Raw genomic sequence first — 25263 nt, 5'->3', positions numbered from 1 at the left:
CAGGCTTCCTATATGCATTACGCCCGACCCTGCCGAGACTTTAACATAGCACCTGTCTCCAAAGCTGCGGGGCTTCTTGGATGCTGGAAACAGCCTGAGGAAGGTTGAAACTTTATTTAACCTTAAATTCCATTATAGAGTCTGCATTTGGTGCAATTTATATTTGAACTATAAAATTTTTCTATAAGTTGAAACATGACCTATAAAAGGTCACTGCACCCTGAAGCAACATTCTAGAAAGAAATCAATTGGCCTTTTTTCTTAGAGAAACCATTAGCCAGAGAAGAGATAGAGGGAAAGACTTCCTCATGCTGATTGAACACCCAAACCCAAAGCATAATTTCTAAAAGGCAATGGCTTCATATAGCTAAAATGCATTAGGTTATTATTAGATTATAGGGAGCCTTTAATATAGCTCATGCACCTACTGCCTCTTACAATGAAGGTGCTGAAGCACTCAGATCAGACCTCGACATCCGGAATCAGCACTCCGCATGACAAAGAGGGGTCTTATCCTTTCCTCACACCCAAACACATCACCCCTGTGAGGTTCCTGGGTTCTCAAAAGTCCTTCAGTGAACTGGGATAATAGTTCAGTGGGTAAAAGGCTTGCCTTACACATGTGAGGATGGGAATTTAATCCCCCAGACTCATCTACACTTGTAACACCGGTGTTAATTTGTGGGGAGCAGGTAGATCCCTGGTGCTCTCTGACCAGTCAGACTAGCAGTGGACTCCAGGACAATGAGAGGAAGTCCCTGTCTCAAAAAACCCAAGGGGAACAGGAACAGTAGTGGAGATGCACTGTACACACACACACACACACACACACACACACACTGACACAACAACACAGGATCTTTCTGTGACTTGTCTCTCCTACATTCAGATCTAATTAACAGGCATGGTTTTTGTCACACTCCAAGATAAGACGGCTCTGTAGCCCCTGTAGTGTCTTTTTTCAGTCCGTTCCTATCTGTGGTGTAAAAGGCTAGACCAGCCTACATTTACTAATACCTTAGGATACATCACGTAGTATTACTATGATGCTGACTGTTGCTCTTTTGTTCTGTAGCAACAGTGATTAATAGCTAATATGAGTGATGTACAAGTGTATCTCTCTGGTTCCCATTTCTTGCATCACCAACTGTAGCAGGGAGCTGATCAAAATGGCACAGGCAAGCAAGTGCCCCTGAGGCCATCTCTGAAGCCAGCCTTCCTCAGTCACCAGGACCCATCCTCCTTGGGAAGCCTCAGAATCTGGGTGACGGCAGCATGAGGAGTGTGCAGTGTGAAATCACAGTAATAGTCTGGCATGGTGGCACACACCTAGAAGCTTAGGTGCTTTGGAGGCTGAGGCAGGAGCATTACTGCAAGGTTAAGGCCAAGATGGGCTACAAAGAGAATACCAACCGAGCCAGGTCTATATAGCAAGACACTATAAAACAAATCAATAATGCTACTTTGATAGCTCAGTGAGTAGAGGCACTTGCCAAATGACTTGAGTTCAACCCACATGGTAGAAGGAAAGAACCAACTCCTCCAAGCCATCCTCTGACATCTATTTATGTATGGTGGATCACGCACACACACATACACAAATAATCAACGTAAAAAAATTTAAAGACAAAACCCTATAGAAACAATCTCAGTTCATTTTATTTAAACCAACCCAGCTTAAAGAATAAAAGACCAATCCCTTCTTGGTCCCCTATGCTGGCCTGGCTTCTTAGAAGGTCACAGACCTGACTACAATCAATTCCCCCTGTTGTTCTCCAAAACAGACCTCAGGATTTCTTGGGGTGCAATCTATCCCCCTCATCTACATTCAGCAAGTATATTTAACAAGCTCTAGAAGCTTCCAAATGGAGTTTTTGAGACATTTGCTAAACTGAACTGTTATACCTTGAACGACAGTGCACACTTGGGGGACAGCAAGAGTGGCTTGCCAGCATCCTGCCTTTCAACTTCTAGGGAGGCATGTTTACTTTGAACAGAATACTCTGCCACCCGCAGCAGCTAACTCCCACTCTTACTTCAGATTCTTTTCCTTGCAGGATCAAATGAAACTCCTGCTGGAAGCCTCGGCAATTCTGTGCACTAATTTTCAGATCAGATACTGCTGTTACATAATATATAGGTATATATATGTACACATACACAAATGACAATGTAAAAAAATAAAAGACAAAACCCCACGAAACAATCACAGTTCATTTTTATTTAAATCAATCCAGCTCAGGGAATAAAAGACCAATCCCTCCTTGGTCCCCTTTGCTGGCCTGGCTTCTTGGGTGTGTGTGTGTGTGTGTGTGTGTGTGTGTGTGTGCGCGCGCGCGCGCACGCGGAATTATTTCAATGCCCAGTTCCGCTTTAAGCTCCAAACCCTGAAGAGCAGAGACCACACTGGCTTTATACCATTGTGTTGCAGCCCCTGGTCTTGTCAGTGCCAATCATACAGGAGGTGTTTAATAAGAATTAGGTGATGTTGGATTGCAGAACCAAAGGCTGAAGTACACTGAGAGTGCCTTTCCTGGGTCCCTGAGGGTGTTGATAAGGCCACCCGCCCCGACTGCAAACCCCATTGGGCCAAGATCAACTGGCCTAGGTTCTTGCCTCCTGGACCAAAACCCCGGCATGAGACCCGCTCCGGGTGCAACATGTAAGGCCGCACCTTGGTCCACCCGACTCCACCCCGAACTAGACCACAACCCTGCCGACAGGCTGGTCAGTAGCTAGGCTTAAGGATCCCAGGTATTACTTCGTAACAACCAGGTAGAGTTAGATCTACCCCTCCAAAGTCTGCCGCGGCTACCACGCGGGCAGCCCCACCTTAGCCCCGCCCCCGGCTGATGTGAGCCCGCCTCCAAACCATCCAAAGACCGCCCCCTAAGCGCGGCTCAACCTCAATCTCAGCCCCGCCCCTATACCCGCTCGGGCCCGCCTTCCAATCCCTAGACTCCACCCTAGTTCCGGCCAAGGACCGCCCTCTAAGCCCCGCCTCCAGGCCAGTCTAGGCCCTGCCTCTACATTGCCAGTTCCAGCTCCGCGAACTGTTTAAAACGCGCCCCAACAGCCAGGCATTAGCCGCCCAACCTGACCCGGCAGTTTACAGACCACCTCTACCCCTGCCCCACCGAACTCCCCGTTCCCCGGGTACCGCCTTGCCCCGCCCCCTAGGCCGGAGCCTAGACTAGCCCCCGCCCACATCTTGCCTCCTATTTGCCCCGCCTCCTCCGTCTCAGGCCTCGCTTCCGCCCGTTTCCAGGCAACCCTGGCCCCGCCCCGCGATGGCGCCTGAGGACCACGAGGGGGCCACGTCTCTGCTGCAGAGTTTCGAGCGCCGCTTCCTGGCGGCTCGCGCGCTGCCCTCCTTTCCCTGGCAGGTGGGCGGCGGGCACGCGGCGGGTATCGGGGTCGAGCACCGCGGGCGGCGGGGCCGGGAGGCTCGGGCCGCCTTTGCTCACCGCTGGACTGGGGGAGGCAGGCGAGCCCTTCTCTGGCAGGGTTTACAGGGTCACGAACCGGGCTGGATTATTTTAGCAACTTTTAAGCCAGTAATCGGTCATCTTGGCGGCTGCAAAACAACTTTGAAAAACTAAACGTCTTCAAACGGCAAGAGCCGAGCTCTCCTGAAAGGGAGGCCAGGTCCCCATCTTAAGGGCAGACTGCAGGCAGAACCGTCCCGGAGGGAGTTCAGACTGAAAAGGGGACTTCCCTGTGGCCTAGGGACCTGAAACTCGGACACGAGGCTCTTTTAGAGCGTGCCTCGCTGTTAACTCTTGTGCGGTGAGCTCACCGGCATGACTCACTGTAGATTTGTATTCCTCCAGAGTCTGCCCGGTTTCGTTGAGTGGTTTAGGTAGTTGTATTACTTCATCGACATAAAACATTTCAGGTCTTAAACATAAAACGAAACCCGAATAGCATATAGGTCCTCATTCAATGTCAAATGTAATAATAGTTCTCGTGCTGTGCTAAGTGCTCAGGGTCACCCACAGTGCACAGCACTGGCTGTCTGTTGTCACTCCATTTGACCAGGAGTTTAAGAAGGAAAGAATCAGAGCCATAGCTCTGGCCAGGGAGACAACTTCCTGCTTATAGTTCTAGTTCAAACCCCTGTGCTGTGGGACTTTACACAAGTGGCTACATCTCTGTACCATCATTTCTAATTAGTCACAGTAAAGGATACAGTGATACCGGCCTCTTGCTACCAAACAGCTTAACTTCTTTTCCTTTGCCCAGCTAGGAATCATAGATAGACAAGACGTTCTGGGAGTGCTGGTCTCTGGTGGCTGTGCTTTTCTGTGCCAGCTGTAGGCAGGCAAGAGTAGCAATGGCAGGTTTCTTGCATATAGGGCCCTTGGCCCTCCGGGAGTTCTTCGGACATTTTGGCTGCCAGCTCCCCGGCAGGCATAGGTATTGGATTTCCTCGGCCCTTAGCAGCAGCCTTTAAAAAAAATACAGCTCTTGTGCAGGCCTTAGAGTGGGGATTCCTTAGCTCTTGACCACAGCCAGCTGCCTGTCTGCATTTACAGTTCTGCCATCCACTGTTGAGCCGCTTTTCTGCCGTCTCTATCTGCTTTCTCCATGTTACCCCCTCAGCCCGTGCTACTAAAGTAGGCAAGAGACCATTCCCAGGAAGTAGCGCGGGAAGGTTCCTTGCACTACACTCCCGCATTGAACCACAGCAGCAGCTATGTAGGTGTTTGAGCCAATCAGCCTTGCCTCTTGTTCCATCCCAGCCTTCCTTCCGCCTCGCCAGCAGGGGGCGTGCTCCCCTCTGTCCCACAAGGAAATGAGTGCAGAATTATACATTGTGCATCCAGGCTTGTGACAGCAAAAAGTTCAGGTGCAAAGTGTTTCAAACAGCTCCAGCTGAGACTGTACCTTCAGCAACTATGACAATCCGCTCTGGTTGTCTAAAAGTGTTTATGGAGTGTTCAGGCAGCCAAGGCTGGTACAAGCTGTCAGACTGACAATCGTTTTGCTGAAGGCAGCCAAGGTAGAAAAGGGAGAGTCCAACAGCTCCAAATTAGGGAGTCACATTGCCCATCCCCCAAACCGTTGCCGATTTATAGAAGAATGAACATAAGAGAGCTTCTACCAAGAACCTAAAGACTTTACCATGAGCACCAATTGTGGTCCTAACCTCCTTAATGCTGATGCTACTCGGGAGGCAGCCCCTCCTGCATCTCACAGTATAGGAGTACCTGAGTACAAACCCTGACTTCCGCCTGACTGTGGAAGTGTACCTAGTGCTGCCTAGCAGTTACTGGGTCAGTCAGTATTTACTGAATGCCATCCGGGAGCTGCACACCAGGGCACATCAGAGCACATGAGAGGCCAGCCCTAAAACAGTAAGGAACTAGAAAACGCCAGGCAAAACCATGTGTGTGAGCTCATGCCTGTAATCACAGCTTGGAGGACCAAAGCAGGAGAGAGGCCAGCCCCAGCTACAAGGTGAGACCCTGTCTCAGATGGGTGAAAAAATAAACAAGAAAATGGCAAATAAAGTAGAATCATTAAAGGCCTCCCTGACAAGACATTTCAACTGCTACCCAAGCCTCGAGGCAGTCGGCCATAGGATGGAGAAGAGGAAGCCAAGGTGTTGTGTAGGCAGCTGACCTGACAGACCTGACGGCTGGAAGGCACCGCAGGTCTGTCAGCTTGAAAAGCAGCGGCACCGCCGCCGCTTCAAAGCAGCTGCCCGTTTTTGCTCTCGGCGCCACTGACTAAAAGCGGCTGTGGCTGCCAGCCGAGAGAAGCAGCGCCCCAGCCTCAAAGCGGCTGACAGGCTGACATTCGCCCGTCAGCTGCTCTGAGGCGACGATCCAAGATGGCGGCTATTCAGGCTCTCAGGTAGAACTATCAGTGCACTGCGCATGCCCCTCCCAAACGGGGCATGCAAATGAGATACAACTAGGGTACCACGAACCTGGCCAATCACCCCCGCCCAGGCGGGGTATGCTAATGAGTATGCTAATGAGCCATTGCAAATTGACCAATCGGACACCTCCATGTGCTTTGCCACGCCCAGGGCTGGGGGTATATAAGCAGCCCGTTCTGGGCATTCGAGTTAGTCTCTCCCAGAAAGCTAAAAGAGCGCTTCCAATAAAGGCTGTTGAGAAGAACCCGGTTTGTCGCGTCTTCCTTGCTGGACAAGCGGGGCGCGACAGTGTTGTAATAGAAACATGGCTCCTGTGATTAAGAACAGCAAAGCAGCTGATGTGGCCACAGTGGAGTAAGCAGAAGTGAGACTGTGTGTAGGTGAGGTCAGAAAAGGGTCAAGGCAGGACATAGAGGACCCGATAGGACAACACGAGGTGCTCTGAAGGCATAAAGTGGCTGTGACATACCTGCCCTGACTGGAGTTGTAACTATAATCCCTCTGTCAAAGATGGCATGCCTAGGTGTGGCACCGTACATCTGAGTCCCCATTCTAGCTTAGAGAGCAGGTCTCAGGCCTTTGTGCTGGAACTGATTTGTAGCTTACCGGCTCAGCCCTTAAGTTGCCGTGACCCCGTGACTGCTGGTCAGCCACATCTGATCTGACCCAGAACTTGGTCTTCTCATTCTCAGCCACACATGGCCCATGACATTAGACCAAGTCACCTCTGATGGCTTCCACTTAAGATTAGCTCCAAGTCCCTGGGCAGAGATCACTGATACTCTTTACCAGAATATTCCACAGAAGTGTGATGTTGCTGAGAAAATGACCCTGAGATTTATCGCTCTCTCTCTCTCCCTGGAACAGAGCCTAGAAGAAAAACTAAGGGAGCCCTCCGGTTCTGCGCTATTGCTGGCTATTCTACAGAAGGTAAGAGCCCCAGCATCCCCAGACAGCGGACCCAAGCCTTGCCTATATCCTTTCCAAATACCAGTGTCCAGAGAACAAAAATACAGCACTTACATGGGCATTACCCATAGGTATCATCTTAGTGTGTGTGTGTGTGTGTGTGTGTGTGAGAGAGAGAGAGAGAGAGAGAGAGAGAGAGAGAGAGAGAGAGAGAGAGAGAGAGAGATGCATACACTGTCCTTGGAATCCAGAAGAGTGTCGGATCCCCTGGGACTGGAATTATAGACTGTTGTGAGCTAACACATAGGTACTGGAAATCAAACCTGGGTCCCCTGGAAGAGCAGCTAGTGTTTTCAACCAGTGAGCCATCTCTCCACCCCATCTCTCCTTGGGAAGTCTTGAACCACAGAAATGACATGTGACAGATGACTGCTTCCAGCATTTGATAGCTGCTTTGAAATGTTCCTCTTGCATTTAAGTTAAAAATAATAAAGCCCATCTTGCCTGCTTGGTATCAGAAGCAGCAGTGGGCATTGGTCTCAGAAGTGCACGTGCCCATGGCCTGAATCAAGGACAGATCACACCACCATGTTCTGTGCCTTGACCTTCTTAAGGGTCCTGACCTGGCAGGACTGTAGTTTTAAGAGTTCTGTCTGACCTTCCGGTAGGAGAAAACTGTAGTCTTCCTCCCCAGAAGGAATCTCCAGAGAAGCAAGTTTGCATACAAATTCAGGGAAGATATTTGCCTCTAGCCACCGAGCCCACCCTAGGAGCCCAGAGAGGGATTCTGTGCTGAACCACTGCCAATGCAAAGTCAGCCTAAGCTATGTTGTATCAGAAAGACGAAGCAGGAGGCAGGCAGGCTTTGTCTTACAGCCTTCCATGGGTGACCCAACCAAACTTAGAGCACATTCCTTTAAGATCTAATGGGGTTACCCACCAATGATCACTCAGTAGGGAGCCCTTGAAGGCCTTAAGGGAGCAGTTCTTAATAACCTGTGGATCATGATGTGGTTAGAGCCCAGACAGGGACTAGAACAATAGTTCTCTCAGCCTGTGGGTTGTGACCCCTCTGGGACATCTGAGACCATCAGAAAATACAGATACTTACCTCACCATTCATACCATAGCAAAATTAGTTATGGAGTAGCAACAAATTATTTTATGGTTGGCGGTCACAACTTAAGGACTATATTAAGGGGTCACAGCATTATGAAGTCTGTGAAGCACTGCCTTAAGGGGATCCTGCGGCCCTCCCAAGGCAGCAAGCTTCACCTCCTTCCTGGCCCATTCCCATATCCTGCTTTCTGCTGGTCCTCTGACCTTTCAAAACTGCCAGGCCAGAGCTAGCTGGAGACCCTGCACCTCACTTCTGGAGGCTTTCCACTGAGGCAGTTCCTCTGTAGGCAAAGCCTTTACTCTCCCATATTTGCCTGCTCAACGCCATCTCCCACCCTCCTCACCACCAAGGCCTCATAGCCAGGATGACAGGCATCTGAGAGGTCTGGTTCCTGCCACTGGGCCCTCACCTCCTCTGTGAAGCCAGATAGTCCACTTTTATCCTCACAACAAACGAGTATTGTTCCCACCTACCACTCTGGGTGGGCAGGAAAGGGCCTGTTCCTCAGGTTCCTACCCAGAGCTATATGCTACAACGTGCAAATGTCTTAGAGAAGGAGCTTAAAACTTATTCTTAAATTGGGAATGGCAGCACATACCCATAATCCTAAAACAGGAGGATTACAAATTTGAGGCCAGTCTGCGCTCCCTTACAAAACCATCTCAAGAAAAGACTCCATCTTGCAGATGCCCAGGGCAAATACCCCATTGTCCCTGCATATCTTTGCTGGAACATCAGTCCCCTCCAATCATGTGAAGTTCCTAGGACACAGAGGACAGGTCTCTGCAGCAACCACCTTGTCTTTTGTTGTCTAGACTGTGAAGCATCCTGTGTGTGTACAGCATGGGCCCTCTGTGAAGTACGCCCGCTGCTTTCTCTCGAAGCTCATCCAAAAGGTCAGTGATGGGCAGCGCCTGCCGGGGCCAGGCCACGTGGGAGGCCACAGAGCCCCAGAGCTCTGCCAGGCGCCAGCAGCCCCGCCTCCCTGCCAGTGGTTCTGAAGCTCTGGGCCAGGGCTTCCTTACAGGGGCTGCTGGTGGGGTATAACTGGAGAACATGGTTGGAAAAGACAGGAGAGCGGCCAGGGCTCTCAGCAGCAGCTTCTCCTAAACTCAGCTTCTCCTTCCTACCAGACGTCCCTGCCACTGAATGAGAGATGCCTCCTCCTCCCCCATCATACCAGCCACACACCCCTGTTGGAAGTCTTTTCCCACAGTCCCTTCCCAACTACTTCCTTGTTATTGTCCCGACTGGGCTGCTGGCCCAGAGTCCTCCCAACCTCGGCAAGACACGTTTGGAGGACAGATCAGACCTGTCCTCCACGTGCTCCTGTGCTCCATGACATTCTAGACAGCCATGGAGAACAGCAGCAGGGCGGCTTCAGTCGTTCCTGAGGCTAGCAGCTGCTCACCAGGCTCAGCACAGGTGTGATCCTTGCTTCTCTATCACTCTGGTCCCAGGCCTCAGCACCCCGGTGCCTCTGTAGACCCTGATAGCACCAGGAGAAACAGGGCTGGGAGGCCTGGTGAAGTCATGCCTCAATGGCACCGAGAAGCAGCTTGAAAGCCTCTGCATTGCCACCCTGGGACTCACATGGACAGCAACCTCTCTGAGGCAGTGTGGCTCTCCTAGCCTCTGCATGCCCTCTCTCCACATCTCTCCCTGAGGTACCCCACCACTGCACTTTTAATTTTGTTCATTTTAATTCTAAGTTCAAATGCTGGCATGCCTCCCACTCCAAAACCTCCCTCTAAATCTGGTAAGATGAGGCTGGAACATGACTCCGTGCTCCAGAGCCGGCCCAGCATGTACACGGTCTCGGCTTCCATCTCTACACCATGAGTGCTCTGATAGCTACCCAGGCCTGTTCACAGAGGAGCAGACAGAAGCAAGGGTCGGAATGGTTGTTTACAAGGGTCAGTGTGACCTCTCAATTAAGGCTATCTGTTCCCAGCATGAGGCTGTCCCCACGGAGCCTTTGGATGCACTGTACGAGGCGCTGGCAGAGGTTCTGATGGCCAAAGAGTCCACCCAGTGCCACCGGAGCTATTTGCTGGTATGAGACATGCATGTTGCGTTGTGCTCCCCCTATCCACCACACACTCTCTTCTCTGACTGGGTCATACAAAGGTGTTAGATGAAGGGGACCACACAGGATGGAACCTTTCACTCAGCACAGTATCCTTGAGGTCACCCACGTTGCCGGGTGTAGGGAGGTTGCTGCTTTCCATTGTTGGGAGCGTTAGGCAGCATGTCCATGTCACATTCTGCTCAGCCATGCACTTGCTATGGTTTAGGTCCCACCAGTCATACTCTGGTGATTCCGTTCATTCTCCTTCTTGTCTGCAGCCTTCAGGAGACTCAGTCACACTCTCTGAAAGCACAGCCATCGTGTCCCATGGCACCACAGGCTTGGTTACATGGGACGCTGCTCTCTACCTGGCAGAGTGGGCCATCGAGAACCCAGCAGCCTTCACTGACAGGTGATCTTGGGGCACAGGGCAGGGCACTAAGGCAGTTGGCACTGGTGCGTTTGTGAACACAGGTTCCCATCTCCCTCTCAGGACTGTCCTGGAGCTAGGCAGCGGAGCTGGCCTCACAGGCCTGGCCATTTGCAAGGCATGCTACCCCAGAGCATACATCTTCAGTGACTGTCATGCCCAAGTGCTTGAGCAGCTCCGTGGAAACGTTCTCCTCAATGGCTTCTCCTTAGAGCCGCACACACCCATTGACACAGGAAGCACAAAGGTGACAGTGGCCCAGCTGGACTGGGACGAGGTGACAGCCTCTCAGCTCTCTGACTTCCAGGCAGACGTTGTCATTGCAGCAGGTAATGCCCCAGCAGCAACACTCATTCCAGCAGGAAGAAGTTGTGGGTGCTGCAGGCAGGGACCAGCAGGAACCCAAAGAGACACCCTGGGCTCCTGGTGATGTCACAGCCCATACTCCAGAGCCTCAGGTTCTCTGGAGACAGCTGCTCTCACTGCTGTGGCTCTGTCCATAAAGAGCCAGCTATCCCCAGAAGACTTAAGATGATCAGGACAGGTGCCAGGGCACACTAGCCTGGCCTGGAGTACCTTGCCACAGCCACCCTGAGGCCACCCATTTCCTTCCCTGCTCCTGTAATGAACATTAGAGCAGTCCCACCCACCACTAAGACTGTGCCCTCCATTGCTGGTGACCAACAGCCACCTAGGATCTTTAGGTGGGGTATTCAGCCTGTGGTCCTCCCAGGGCCACGTCCAACCTCTCCACCCATTTTTAGCATCATCCTGGGTCGTGTTTAAGTGAGGTGTCAGGGACCAGTTCAGAGAACAGGAGCTGAGGGGCCCTGCCACACTGTCCATGCTGGCTCCATGCAGATAGGCTATCACTGTGCCATGTGGCCTTGGCTGTCTACCATTTGGGTGCTAAGTTCCTGTCCCGTGTCCTTCAGAGATGGCAAAAGAGCACTAGTCTCTTAGGATACAGAATGGAATCTTTGAGAGAAAGCAGTGTTTGCCTGCGCCACCAGAGCCTTACTCTCCTATCACAACAGAGGTCATCAAAAACAGCACATTTGACACTGCAGTTCCCTTGAGAGCCCAAAGCCAGGCTAGGATCTGCTTTACTACGAAGCTTCTAAGTGAGCAAGGGGCACAGAACTGATTTTCCACAGGAAGTCCCACTGTAGAGGTCTTTAGAGGCCTTTCCTTCCCGGGCCTCCCTTTCACCTGGGGTCTTCCTATGGAATAGCTCACATCTTAACACCACTGCTGCTCCCGGGGCCAGCCCCACCCTCGCTCTGCTTGTAGACCCTGGTGAGGCCCTCAGTAACAGCCTTTCCGTTGTAGATGTGCTATACTACTGGGAGGTGACACTGTCACTGCTCAGGGTCCTGAAGATGCTTGCCGACTGCCAGAGGAAGAGCGCTCCTGACGTCTATGTGGCCTATACTGTCCGCAGCCAGGACACAGGCAAGCTGTTCACCACAGAGCTGGGTCAGTTCCTGACCTGTGGGCCACCATTCTGTCGTGAGGAGGGCTTAAAAACTGGGCTGACATTGGTCTTGCTCCTCAGCATCCTTATCTTTCTGTGGTGACATTCATCTGAGGCACTGCCTGGCCTGCAGAGGCAGTGGACAGTTGGCGACCATTGTTCTGGGCACTCTTCAACTAGAAAAGTAGCTAAAGGTGCTTTTAGGAAAGGGATAAGGACCATCTGTAGAGCCCCAAATGACACTACTGTGAGTCTTGTCTGTCATCTAGTCTGACACTCACCAGCACCTGGGATGTGTCCAGTCATCCCACCTCAGCTATAGACACTGAAACACTCAGATTGAGTGGCCCAGGCTCCTGTGGTCCAAGTCCCCTGGGCTGAGTCCAAGCTACACCCCACCCACTCAAAATCATCTCCACAGCCCCTGCATCCCAACCAAGGCACTGCACACATACCCAGTCCAGTGTGAGGTTATCCTGGCCCAGCTCCCTTACCAAAGCCTCTCCAGCAGCTATCCACTCACCTGCCACAGCATCTATGGACAGGCTGACAGACACTCCCAGTCACCACAGACAAGCAGGTGAACGCTACCTGAATCCACTGATGGAGCACTAAGGGCCCTGTCCTTCAGATGATCACGCGTGCACGCATACACGCACATGCATGTACACACACACACATACACACAAAGCCTGTAATACATCTTCCCTAAGAAAGGCAGAGGGTACCACAGAGCAGCCAGCCTGTGATAATTTCAATAACTCTTTATGGGGACCAGAGCACTTACCTCAGTGGTAGAATAGTTGTCTACTATGTACACAGCTGCATTCCATCCATAATACTTAAATAAAAATTACAGCTAGGAGGAATTTATAGAATGTGTGCCAGCTTATACTCAGGTGGTGGCGTTATAGAGCTTCACATACTTTTTGTGTCTGTGCTACTCTGTTCTTTAAACTACTAGCTTTATTTATAGCACAAGTCTAATTAAGAAACCATCTTGGCTCACAGTACTTGCGAACCCCATAAAGCCAGGCAGCTGCAGTTACATCACAGCTGCTCTCTGCTCGTATCAGCTGACTGGCAGGCAGGTGCAGAGACAGGGAACCCAATGGGCAGCCACAGAGGTGCTGCTGCTGTTTAAGGCCACGCCTTCAGGCTTGAGAGAGATCAGAAAGCAAATGTGCTTACAACTCGAGCAAGGAGACCCAAGTTCGAGTCCTCAGCACCATGTAAAAGGTTGGGTTGTGGCCATAAGTGCCTGTAATTCTAGTGTTATCGGGCAGAGACAGGATTGCTGGGGCTTAAGGGAATAAAGCAGAGCATGGGAGAGCAGAACCTCTGCCATCCTTTAGACAGAGCATGCCCGCACATACACACCCTTAGAGCATCGCCCTGGGCCTGGAAACCTGGGGCCCAAGCAAAAGCACACCTGTGTCAGCTGCCCTCCTGAGATCTCTGTACTCTTCTCTAGACCGTGCTGGGATCTACTGGGAAGAGATGCCCCCTCACACTGGCAAACTGTTCGCTTACGAAGAACATTCGGCCATCGTAATCCTGAAGCTCATGCTGACCGGTCGCCATGGTGTTTGAAGGTGATTTGAAAAATGAGATCACTGTCATGGGAAAGCTGAAAAAGCTTGTGTTGAGCAGGAAAATTGAAAAACAAACCACAGATGTACACAGGCTTTGAGTGCTGGTGCCTGTCCTTGGCAGCTCATCTGGAGTGGACACAGGCTCGGAGCAGACATTTCCATTGTACAAACAAATATATTAGTTTATTAAGTATGACTGTCCTGTCAGACAGCTCAGCCAAGCCCAGTGAACACAGGATATCCCAGAGCTCACAGCAGAACCAGAACACAAGGAATGTGAAGAGTCCAGAAACAAAAACCCAGGGACTGAGAAGTTGGCAGGGTCACCAGAAGTAACAAAAGTGCTCAGAAGAGAAGAGGCCTTAGCTGCTGGATGAAGCAGCTGCCTGATCAGTCTTTTTCTAGTGTTCGCCCACTGCTGTCCTCAGGCTTCTGACCACTAGGGGGCGCTCAAAAGCCATGGCAGGAAGGGTGGGCACAGGATGGATGGGGTCCTAGTCTCTGGCCTGGAGGTCACTTGTGAGTGATCAAAGGGAGCACAGTCTGCTGCCAGCTCTCATCCCATCGTAGCTGCTCTGACTCCTGGAGTTTCTTCCGGAACTGGCTTAGCTTTCCAGCAGGGTCAGGAAACTTTGAGAAAAGCATCTAGAGGAAAAGGAAAACTGGAACTTAGCTGTCAGTGACAGGCCAGGTCCTTGCCCATGTCCAGCAGTGCCCCTCCCCTCACTAGACACTCGATGGATCCATCTACTCACCCACAGCCCTGCCCTGGAGAATGGCCAGCCTCCTCCTGCTATCTTCTCCCCCTCCTATCCTCAACATACCCTGCAGGTGCAGTTAACATGGAAGCCTTTAATGTGTCTAAGGGACCAGAAAACTGCAACCTTCGGGCTGAGTCCTGCCCACCTGGCTTTGTAAATAAAGTTTTATTGGAACTCAGACTATCTGCACATGTCCACAGCTATATTCCCATCCATACCAAAATGGTATTGCAGAGTTCTTACACGGTCTTTTATAAGGCTAGACCCTCAGCAGATGCTTCCTTGGCCACCACCCTCCTTAAAGGGCAGCACAGCTGCCATCTTTGAACCCCAATGGCAGGAGTTTGTGCCTGGCTCTTCGATCCCCTGGCAATGTGAACGACTGGCTGACAGCCCGGGCTGAGAAGCTACCTTGGAGCCCTCTGTTTCCTTCCTCTATACCCCAGAGTTCCACCACAGCTGTCCCTGTCTGGAAGCAGGATCGTGGAGCTGGCTCAATGCCAGGTTTCAAACCACCAAGCCCCACAGAGTAGGCCCACTACCTGCAGCTGAGCTGCCAACTCCTCAGCATCCTTGAAGACCAGACCATTCTCTCCATGTCTTACAAGCTCATGCAAACTGCAGAGAGAACAAGAGACTTGAAAGCTGGCCAGAGAAGAAAAGGAACCGAACTGGGCCACCACTACCCCCTCAGGTGAAGTTGGCCTCTGTTCTGAGCTGAAGTATTTGAACAGAAAAGCCTACAAGGGCACATGTCAAAATGCCAGGCTGATTTGGAGAAGGGAAGGTGGCCGTTCTGTGCTGAGATGGTTTCTGTGTTTTTCTTCACCCTGAGAACTAGGGTCCCAGCAAGTCTCTATTTGGCTCCACACATTTAGGGTAGTGTTTCAGAGTCACTGGGAATTTTGATCCTGAGAGTCCTGGCTCACAAGAGTTGTATATCCTGAACATCCCATCCAGAGGCTGGTTCCTAGCTACCATGCTGAAGCCTCTATGCTCACATCCACCCTGGCCAGGGAGTTCTAGAATTGCATTGGTGTGATAATCCAATCCAATCATGAGAGCGCAGCCACAGAACAGCGATGTAAAGCAAGGCAACTACAAGTGCCTCTGGCCACCGTTCCCGTCTCCCAGCATGACCCTGAGTAGCATGCTAACCATGAGCAAACTCCAGCCATGCCCCGTCCCTCTCTCTGCAGGACTCATTTCTGGAGTCCCTTATGTCCCATACTGCTGCTGTGTTTGCATATGGTCCCCATGAACATCCTCTCTAGATGACATCATCTATCCCAGCAGTGGAACAGGGATAAGAAGAAAGCTACATGTTGATACAGACACACTCAACATGTTCCTTGCTACAGTTTTTCCCTGAGACAGAAACTTAATGTAGCACAAGTTAGTTTCAAGCTCCAGGACCCTCTTGCTTTTGCCTCCAGGCTACAGGCTTATGTTTCTGACATCCTAAAAAACATCTTACATCTGGATGACGGGCATGGCATGGAGTGTACTCACCAAGCTGACTGACCTTCACTGGGGCTTAGCAGAACCACAGGGCCCCCAACTGCTGATCTAGAATACACCCCCAAGTAAGGTTTGGTATCTGTTCCTACCACTTGAAGTTCACGGCACACACAGGCAAGTAGCACCCAAACATGTCCACCACCTTCATGGGCAGGTCCAGACCACTGGAGGACATGTGTAGACAGACACCCAGATCCGCTGACCCTGCAAAGATAGTCAAAACACTAGGACAGGTTCTCCCAGGCCTATGCAGTGACCCCTAGACAATTAGTAGAAATCAGAGGCTGTCCCTGAGACTGTCCCCAAACACAAATGACATAAGCTGACCAAGAAGCAAGGCAGCCTAACCAGAAGCCAAAACATGGTTGGCCATGGGATCCTGTCTCACTCTGCCTAATAGTAAACATGGCTGGCCATGGGATCCTGTCTCACTCTGCCTAACAGTTACTTTGGTTTTGTTCGGTTTTACTTGTATTGCTTTATTGTTCCTACTTAAGCCATAATCCATTTTCAAAGAAAAAAAAACAAAAACAAAAACCCCAGGCAGTCACTGTTGACAGCAGAGCTTTGGTTTTGGTTCACTTGGCTTGGTCAGGAACACGACCGAGTGACCACTTAAAAATGATCAGCTGAGCAGGTGAAGGTGCTTGCTGCCAAGCCTGACAACCACGCCCTGGCCCTGGATCTCACAGAGGATAGACAGCCAGCTCCTCTAAGTTGTCCTTAGTTGTGTGAACACCATATACTTGCCATGACACAAGTATGTTATCCCCTACACACCCACATCAGCACAACAAATAATGCCTAGAGTGGCAAACCTCCTTGGATACACTTTGCCAGAATAATTCTAAGAACTCAAGATTAAAACTGGGGCAGAGCTGGCCTGGCGGCACATGCCTTTGATCCCAGCACTGAATCTCTCTGAGTTCAAGGTCAGCCTGGTCTACAGAGATACTGTCTCAAAAGTAAAACCTTAACCAAAACTTTAAAAAAAAAAAATTAAAGAAACCAAATCTACAACAAATCCAGCAAAAATCAGATATCAACACTCATGGGGAGTGGAACACTTGTGTAAGCCCAGCAGTGGGGAGGCTAAGGCAGGGTGATTGTACAAGTTCAAGGCCAACCTCAACTATACACGAAATCTTACTCAAAAACAAATGAACAGAAAATCCAGACATGGTGGTGCACACCTGTAATCCCAGCACTCAGGACTGAGGGAGGAGGCTTTGCTACAAACTTAAGGCTACCCTCAGCTACATAGATCCTGTCTCAAAAACAGATTGGTAACCTGTTCTCTGTTTGCCCTTGTGGGATAGTGTGGCCTCTGTCTTCACCTGGAGCCTGCCCTCTCACCTAGAAGCAGTGGGTAGTCCTCGGCCTCCAGCCATGGGGTGCAGAACTGGACATGCTGAAGATGCTTCTGGCTGATGAGGTGGCGGTAGTGCTCTCTGAGCGGGCCCTTCCCTTCACAGAGAAGATATGTCACCATGGCCACTGTCTCTGCCAGTGGGCAGGTTCCCAGAAGCACACCCACCAGTGGCCGCATCAGGCCCTGACATCCCATGGCTGGGATGCTAAGCACACCACAGCCAGCAGGCCCAGGGCTACAGATGCAAAGGGGTTAGGATAATGCTAGGATGCCAGCAAGATGGACACAGCATCTCCACCTGCACCAGTGACATAGACCGTCCTTAGCATGTCTGAGTCCCCCAGGGTCCCATGAGAACCCAGCTGCGAGGGAACAGGAGGATGTAGCTGCCCAACCCTATGACTGAACAGAAGACACACTGCTTCCAAGCTACAGAGGTTAGAAATCCTCTGGAAAAGAAAGGAAAGAGTGTGGGCTAAGTAGTACAGTACGCTGGAAATCTGTACTCAAGTCCTTTCTGAATATCAGGTTCCTGATACATCAAGTGGATGTAGAAATACTACCCAAGGACTTATTGAGAGGCCTGTGCCAGCTACTTGGGAGGCTGAAGAGGGTTACTATATCAAGGCTTGCCTGATTACAGGGTGGGCAAGGCCAGCCTGGACAACTTCTAAGACCCTGTCTCTACAAATAGATAAAAGGCAGCTGGAGTTACAGCTGGGTGGTAGAGTACTTGCCTGACACAGGCAAGACCTTAGGGAAGATAGAGAAACTACCCTGGAGAACTGAGGTGATGATCCACAAGACAGTGTCCTACAGAGGTGTCCTGTAAAGGCCATGTGCCCATGCTTTACCCTCCGCCCTTCTGAACCGTGACATGGTGTTCCCATCAGTACCTGTTATCACACAGACGAGGGAAGGAAGGCCATCTCCACTGAGTGCTTCTTGCTCAAACTCTATTTTTAAAAAAGACACACCAACCAGGAGAAAATAAGCTGGTAAGAAGTGGGAGGCTGCTCCCCAGGAGCTGCTAGTCTCAAGGTCCATCAGACTGAGGGTCTAGCCACTCAGTGACCACGTAAGAGCATAAGCTTTCTGTGCCCTCCCCTACCGTCTCAAGCAGGCCTACCCATGATACCAGGACCAGACCACATGACCCCTAACAAGTTCTGAGCTGCTCGTGCAGCCACACACCTACTTTCTAATGCTCGCAGCAGGATGGAGAAGTCCTCATCCTCTACAGGGAGAGAAAAGAGGAGTCATAATTCCCTCCCACCCTCCTCAGATACCCATCCCTGGATCCCAAAGCAAGCTGGGCACCAACCCCAGGTGCTGGGGGAGGCAGACCTGTCCAGCTAGTGCTGCTGACAAGCAGTGCTGGCCGCCCATGCAGACGCCTCACAACCCTGCTCTGACGGTCCCTCTCAGTGAAGGCCGTCCTCTCCATGTCAGGGTCTGAGGGCTCTGAGCTGAAGAATCAGAGAAAGAGATAAGATATTAGACGCTGTGGCACAGGAACAACGCCAGAGGCAGGCCACCAAGGTTGGCACCCCACTGACTTCACAGATGTTGGTTGCTGGCACTGAGGTTACATGAGCAACACCCACTCCACCACTCAGTGCCACCTCCATAGGCTCCCCACTATGCCTGCTTAGCACCCCATTAAGGATATACTGACCCACCTCCTCACAGCCATGCTCAGTTCCTAAAAGCACACAACAGACATGGGCAGATACCTTCTCTGCCCAGTGAGATGCCCAGGGGACACCCAGGTCCCTTGCACAAGAACCCACTAGCAGCAGGACAAGATAGCACAGGGCTCAGCAGGCAGTTTCTTTTTTTTTTTTTTTTTTTCGAGACAGGGTTTCTCTGTGTAGCCCTGGCTGTCCTGGAACTCACTCTGTAGACCAGGCTGGCCTCGAACTCGGAAATCCACCTGCCTCTGCCTCCCAAGTGCTGGGATTAAAGGCGTGCGCCACCACTGCCCGGCTAGCAGGCAGTTTCTTAAAGGGCCAGAGAGTAAAGATTCTTCAGGTTTTGTGGGGCATCAACTGCTGTGAAATACAGTTCCACTGCTGCAATTTGAGAGCAACCACTGTTTTCAGGGTAAGGTAAGAGCTTGCTATGTAGCCCATGCTGGCCTCAAACTTAACAATCCTCCTGCCTCAGCCTCCCAAGTCCTGGGATTACAGATATTCATCACTACACCAGGCTTCCAACAGCCATCACCAACACAAAGGTGAATGGGTGGGCTGTGTTCCAATACAACCTTTTGACAGCACTAGGTGGCAGGCCACAGCTCTAGGCCACAGCTTTAGTTTGCCGCCTCTAGATGAGTGAGCCCGCAGGCCTGCAGGAGATGAGGACCACAGAGAGAGGGGAGACATACCAGCTCTGGAAAGGAGAGTACGTGCGGCTCAGCTTCATGAAGAGTTCATGCTGCAGGTCCAGGGGCGTCTCCTTAAAGAAAGACGCTGGCTTGTCGTAGAGAGTCACAGCCCTGATGTGAGATGGGAGTGGGCAGAGAAAAATCTAAGCAGCAGGATCCCAAAAAGCAAGAGAGTTTGGGGAAATCCAAGAGACAAGAAATGAAAATTCCTTAGGATGGTGCAGATATTTGGCAACAAAATGTCCCAGCACACAGCTGGGAGGGGGAAAGCCTACTGCCTCCCCTTGGCTTCTCAAAACCAGTAACCATCTCCCAGGGCCTGAGTACTTCAACACAGTACTGCAGAACTGTGCTACAGCTCGCAAAACACATGGATTGATGGGCATCCTAGGCCCGGCATACCTGACACACCAGTTCTCTGCCAGGTCCTCCCGCATAGCATTGGTCACACACAGGTTCAGGTGGGACAGGCGTCCAAAGATCTTCTCATACCTACAAAATATCTTCGGAATCAGCATGGAACCCTGGGATGAGCCTGGATGTCACCCCAACCTCCATATGACTTGATTCCCCTAGGCAGTGGAAGGGCTGTAAAGCCAGGGCCCCTTGAACCTGTCCGAGCTCATGAGCTCCCTGTAAGTTACTCTCTCACTGACCAGCTACACAGTTACTTTAAAAGGAATCAATCCCTACAAATCCAGACTCATGCAATAAAGAGGAGAAACCCAAGAAGGGCTGCTTAACCGCGTCTCAGCCACCCTGCACAATCAGGGCTGCAGCTGCCTCTCACTGTGGAATGAAGGAGTTTAGTTATGTCGAGGCTTCATCCCAAGAGAATGAGGAAGAGAGAACAAACCAAGGTTACTGAGCTGTAGGCTGGAACGTGACTCCGGTGGTGGACAGCTAGCCTGGCAAGCTCAAGGCCCTGGTTCTACCTCTAGTGCTTAAAACACGGGGCATGGTGGTACATGTCTACCCAAACGCTGAAAGGGAGAAAAAGGCAGGAGGATCAGAAGTTCACGGTCATCCCACAATACTCAGAGTTTGAGGCCAGCCCACAATATATACTATCTCAAATATATGTGTGTATTATGTACATATGTGTATATACACATACATATACATATGAGTGAGTAGGGATGTAGTTCAGTTGGTAGAGTGCTTGTCCATAATGCATCAAAGTCCTGGGTTTCATCCCCAGCACAGTCACAGATTAAGTGTTGGTAGTGCACACCTGTAATCTCAGCACTTGAAAGGTAGATCAAAACCAGCCTACAGTAAATAAGACTCAAAAAACAAGTTTAGGGGCCAGAGAAATGCCTCAGCACTGGTTGCTCTTCCACAGAACCAGGGTTTAATTTCCTACACCCATCTGGCAGCACAACTACCTATAAATCCAATCCCAGGGGATCTGGTCTGTCCTCTGCAGGCACAAGACAAACACATGGTACACAGACAAACATGAAAGCAAAACACCCATATATAAAATAGCATCCATATATAAAAGTAATTTTGTTGAGACAGTGTTTCTCTGTGTAGCCAGGTTGGCCTTGAACTCAGAGATTTACCTGCCTCTGCCTCTCTGCCTCTGTGCCTCTGTGCCCCTCTGCCCCTCTGCCCCTCTGCCCCTCTGCCCCTCTGCCCCTCTGCCCCTCTGCCCCTCTGCCTCTGTCTCCCAAGTACTGGGATTAAACACATGTGCCACTACCACCCAGCTGTCTTTTGTTGTTGTTTTGGGTTTTTTTGAAAATAAAGTAATTTTTAAAAATAAAAATGAACCAGAAAATTTAATTACCAAATAAATAAATAAATAAATAAATAAATAAATAAATAAATAAAAGTAGGATTGCTAACTGGTGGCGGCCAACACCTTTAATCCCAGCAGAGGCAAGCAGATCTCTGAGTTCGAGGCCAACCTGATCTTCAGAGTGAGTTCCACGACAGCCAGGGCTACACAGAGAAACTCTGTCTCAAGAAAAAAAAAAAAAAGTAAGATTGCTAAACTGGGTGTGGTTTGTTGTGCCTGTAATCCCAAAGTGCAGGCGGCTGAGGCAAGAGGACCAACAAATTCAGAGCCAGTCTGGGCACCAAGCGAGGAAGATCGTCAGCTACACCAGAGTTCCGCAGCCTTGGCTTCCCTCCGGCTCTGGAGTGCAACTCCCTGGGGCTGATTCCTGACTGACTTCCTGGATAGCAGGAGGCAGCATCACTCTCAGCCGAACTTTTACAGAGCGCCATAATTGGGGGTGATGGAGGCAGAGTGGGAGACAAGGGACCTGGCCTGGATTCTGCCACGAAGCTGGAGCTCTGTGACAGGCAGGAGCTGCCTGGTCTGCTGGTCCCACCAGCAACAATCAATCCCAGCAGGGTGAGGAAGAGGATACAGCTAGCTGGCCCCCAGAGCAAGAAGCACACAGTGAGATGGGCAACCAGGATCAGAGTGGAACTGAGGACCCTGCTCCAGATCCAGCCTGCTCACCAGGCCCTTCTCTCCCACCCACTCTAATGAGGACTCAGGGGGAACCACTCAGACATTCTCACCATTTGGCCAGCAGCACAATGGGGTGGCGGGGGCCGTGGACCAAGCCCATGATGGAGTAGCCATAGTTGTGCCAGTCGATGACCAGTTTGCTCCCACAAATGCAGCCTACAAACCAGCAGACAGCTATAGCAGGCAGACCTGGAGGGTTCTAGGAAAGAGACTCGGAGGCAGTGGAAGAAGCATAGGCCATGGCCCATGTAACCTAGAGGAGTGACCACACAGCAAAGAAGCCATGATCTACAAGGTTCTTATCAGCCAATGGGCAGAAAGAAGACCCTCTCCACCATAAAAACAAAAACATCAACAACAACAAAAGGAGTAAGAAGTTAGAAAGAAACCAAACTGCCCAATCTGGAAACCCCCAAATCAACGATGGCTCAGTAGGTAAAGAATTTGCCACCCAAGCATGAGGACCAGACGATGGTGTTGGATCCTGGAACTTGAACTACAGACAGCTGTAAACTCCTATTGTAGATGGTGTGAGTGAAACCTGGGTCCTCTGCAAGAACAGCAAGCGAGCACTGAGCCAGCCACTGCTCCGGCACCCTGCACACTCATGCTTATTGGTTTTTTTCATAGTATTCTACTACTTACCTGACAGTTTCATGACTTTATATGTGTATTGTGTTCTGATCATTCCCCCATTCCCTTTCTTAGCTTCCTCCCCACCTGTCAATCATCCCCTGTACTGGTTTCCTTCCCAACTGCTCCCTCCTGTTCTCATCTGTTTTTTTTTGTTTTTGTTTTTTTTTTTTTCTTTAGTGACTGAGTTTAACTAGAGGTTATTTACTGGAGTATGGGCAGTTTATTAGTGGATACACTGGGAAAGAACACCCTCAACAACCATTAACTGCCAACAGCTCCTTAGCTAGGGATGCCAGCCCTGTGAACCCACCCCCATCCATGCTAGAATGCTGGCAGGCTAGGCCTTGGTATTGTACAGCTGCTGGTATTGTACAGTTGCAAGTTCATGAGTGCAACAGCCCTCCCCATGTTTTTATAGTTTATGCACACAGAAGCATTAAATACATTTAATAATTTGTTCATTTTGTATGTGGGCTGGAAATCAAATCCACACACCCACAACCCAATTTGTGAATGTTTAAAAGCCCAGCAAGTGACCTGCTAACAGTGATTCTCACAGAAGGAGACAGCAGCTGGCACATACCTGGAGGAAGATGTAGGCTGCAGGGTCCGTGCACAACATCTTCCATAGCAAGTACACTGCCTGAAATACAACTTTGACTCCATACTGGAGAATTCGGGGCCCAGCTGCAAGTCAGAAAACATCCATCTCTACAAAAGAGCTCTTGGCACTCTGATAGTCCCCCCATCTTCCCAATACACAACCACCCCTCCGACCCACCTAACCCTAGGTTAGGAACCTGGAGTTCACTGGTCCTACCTCCCAGACCTTGCAGATCTGTCAACTTCACAATCTGAATCCTATCACTCTGCAAGAGTTCATCTCGAGGTTTGGAATCTGTAAATGCAAAATGTGCCCTTTAAGGTATCAGAAGTAGCCATCAGAGTTACAGTCAGCTGGATGTATTCCTTCACATCTGTAATTCCAGTACTTGGAAGGCTAAGGCAGGATAAAGTGTTCAAAGCCAGCATGTGCTACAAAGCAAGCCCGTCTCAAGTAAACAAGGTGGAGGGAGAGTAACACCTATCAAAACCTTTCCAGTCCCCAGTAGCCAGAATGGAAAATGAGGTCACTTTGTGGTTTTCTACTAGAATACCCTCAAAGGGCATTCACCATATCCACTTAATTTAACCTGATGACTGGCGTGCAATAGGGACCCAATTAAATTGATAAAGAGTAGACTCCTGGATGGCAGTCTGTCTGTATTAGTCCCACCCCAACCAAGCCCTGGACAGCACTCCACACAGGGACCAGTAAGAGCTAGTCCCACTTTCCCTTAGATGGAGATGGGCCACCCCTAAATTCACAGATCCAATTTGAGGTGCCCAGCATGTGCTCGAGGATAGCTATGAATGCCCCCAACATGCTGGTAGATTTCATATGGCTGTGTCAAAAGGTTGGATACCTGAGGGGCTTAGTAAGTGCATGCCTTTAATCACAACACTCTATAAAGAAGCAAGTGGATTTCTGTGAGTTCTAGGACACTCTGGCCTACATAGTGGTCCAGACCAGCTAGGGGCTGCATAGTGAGAGTAAACCCCTGAAGAATCATCCACAGGGGACATGATGAGAGAGTGGACACCCCTCTGCCTACACCTTAGGGAACAAGAGAACCATCCACAGTTAGAAAAGTTCTGCCGCTGGACAAGGGGTGTGAAGAAACATTCGGTCGGTCAACTCAGTGACAAAGGCAGCACGAGGAAGTAGTGACCAGCACTGAGGTCTCACACACCAGGGTCCAGCCCGTCTCTGCATTACCTAAACGAATCAAGTGACAATGGACACCATGCAACCGATCTATTTGTTGTCTTCACATATGATAAAAGGCGGCTGCCGCCCGCTGCCGCCTCGGCCCCAGAACAGAGAGAAGCAAGGCTCCTGGTTGAGCCTCCCTCCCAGGTCCCCGGCACTCACTGTAGAACCCCAGCAGCGTCACAGAAAAGCCGCTCCGAGCCAATGACAGCGCGTGGTACTGCATGCGGGGGCTGCGACCCACGTCGCCCAGCACCACGACGACCACATGCCGGGCCCTGTCCGTTTGCCGCCTACGCTTCCACAGGCCCAGCAGCAGCACCGGCAGCAGCAGCGCCAAAGCGAGCAGCACCACGCAGGACGCGGCCATCTTGGCCGGCCGGCGCTGAACACGTGACCGGACCAGGCAGCCTCGCTGTGCGCAGGCGCACACCCAGACTGAGTGGTGAAACCGCCTCTGTAAAGTAGGGGGAGGCGGTACCTTGGATAAGGCGGGGTCTGGAAGAAAAGGGAAAAGGATCTGGAAGATGGGGGCGGGCTCGGAACGGAGGGGCGGGGACTGGAAAGGATAGGAGGCCTTAGAGGAACTACTTAAGGAGCCCAAGAATTAGTAGGATGTAGCCAAGTTCTCTGAACTGTGTTTTCCTCTGAAAGTAAAGCTGTCTGTGAAATCATTTCTACCCTTATAAGAGGCCATATCCCATCCTCTGTGGGTATCTTAGCCATCTACACAGAAATGCAATGCACCCTCGCCATACATGAACTTGTCTCGGCTAAGATGAGACCCA

At 50.7% G+C, this 25263-nt stretch overlaps 2 protein-coding genes across 5 annotated transcripts; one reads left to right on the top strand and one right to left on the bottom strand.

The window, feature by feature from the left end:
* The first annotated feature begins 3246 nt into the window (after positions 1-3246).
* Eef2kmt (eukaryotic elongation factor 2 lysine methyltransferase) lies at positions 3247-14431 on the top strand. Of its 4 annotated transcripts, none has more exons than XM_034505645.2 (8): positions 3247-3386; positions 6758-6820; positions 8735-8815; positions 9874-9975; positions 10269-10402; positions 10484-10749; positions 11753-11899; positions 13372-14431. In XM_034505645.2, the coding sequence occupies exons 1-8, from the start codon at positions 3291-3293 to the stop codon at positions 13488-13490; spliced, it is 1008 nt and encodes a 335-aa protein (XP_034361536.1). In that variant the 5' UTR covers positions 3247-3290; the 3' UTR covers positions 13491-14431. The 4 variants fall into 4 exon arrangements, with proteins under 4 accessions (XP_034361536.1, XP_034361537.1, XP_034361538.1 ...); XM_034505646.2 differs by having other exon boundaries at positions 11753-11875; positions 13372-13624; XM_034505647.2 differs by lacking the exon at positions 9874-9975 and having other exon boundaries at positions 13372-13624.
* Alg1 (ALG1 chitobiosyldiphosphodolichol beta-mannosyltransferase) lies at positions 13648-24893 on the bottom strand. The gene is made up of 13 exons (XM_034505643.2): positions 24638-24893; positions 23483-23560; positions 23246-23349; positions 22077-22225; positions 19938-20027; positions 19536-19646; positions 18494-18615; positions 18345-18383; positions 18043-18102; positions 17131-17241; positions 15864-15978; positions 14796-14871; positions 13648-14137 (listed from the first exon to the last, which is right to left on the bottom strand). The coding sequence occupies exons 1-13, from the start codon at positions 24843-24845 to the stop codon at positions 14006-14008; spliced, it is 1395 nt and encodes a 464-aa protein (XP_034361534.1). The 5' UTR covers positions 24846-24893; the 3' UTR covers positions 13648-14005.
* Between the last annotated feature and the right edge of the window lie 370 nt (positions 24894-25263).

This window comes from Arvicanthis niloticus, chromosome 6 (genome assembly GCF_011762505.2).
Source record: "Arvicanthis niloticus isolate mArvNil1 chromosome 6, mArvNil1.pat.X, whole genome shotgun sequence".
NCBI classification, from domain to species: Eukaryota; Metazoa; Chordata; class Mammalia; order Rodentia; family Muridae; genus Arvicanthis; species Arvicanthis niloticus.
Note: the sequence above shows the minus strand (reverse complement) of the source record. Positions and strands in the feature narration are given on the sequence as shown.

Excerpts from the sequence above, each read along its gene's own strand:
- Eef2kmt (XM_034505645.2), top strand. The coding sequence starts at position 3,291 with ATGGCGCCTGAGGACCACGAGGGGGCCACGTCTCTGCTGCAGAGTTTC. Across the intron at positions 6,821-8,734 it reads TGCTGGCTATTCTACAGAAG|ACTGTGAAGCATCCTGTGTG; the intron begins GTAAGAGCCCCA and ends TTTGTTGTCTAG. Across the intron at positions 10,750-11,752 it reads AGACGTTGTCATTGCAGCAG|ATGTGCTATACTACTGGGAG; the intron begins GTAATGCCCCAG and ends TTTCCGTTGTAG.
- Alg1 (XM_034505643.2), bottom strand. The coding sequence starts at position 24,845 with ATGGCCGCGTCCTGCGTGGTGCTGCTCGCTTTGGCGCTGCTGCTGCCG. Across the intron at positions 19,647-19,937 it reads GCAGAGAACTGGTGTGTCAG|GGCTGTGACTCTCTACGACA; the intron begins GTATGCCGGGCC and ends ATCTCACATCAG. Across the intron at positions 18,384-18,493 it reads CAGCAGCACTAGCTGGACAG|AGGATGAGGACTTCTCCATC; the intron begins GTCTGCCTCCCC and ends CTCTCCCTGTAG.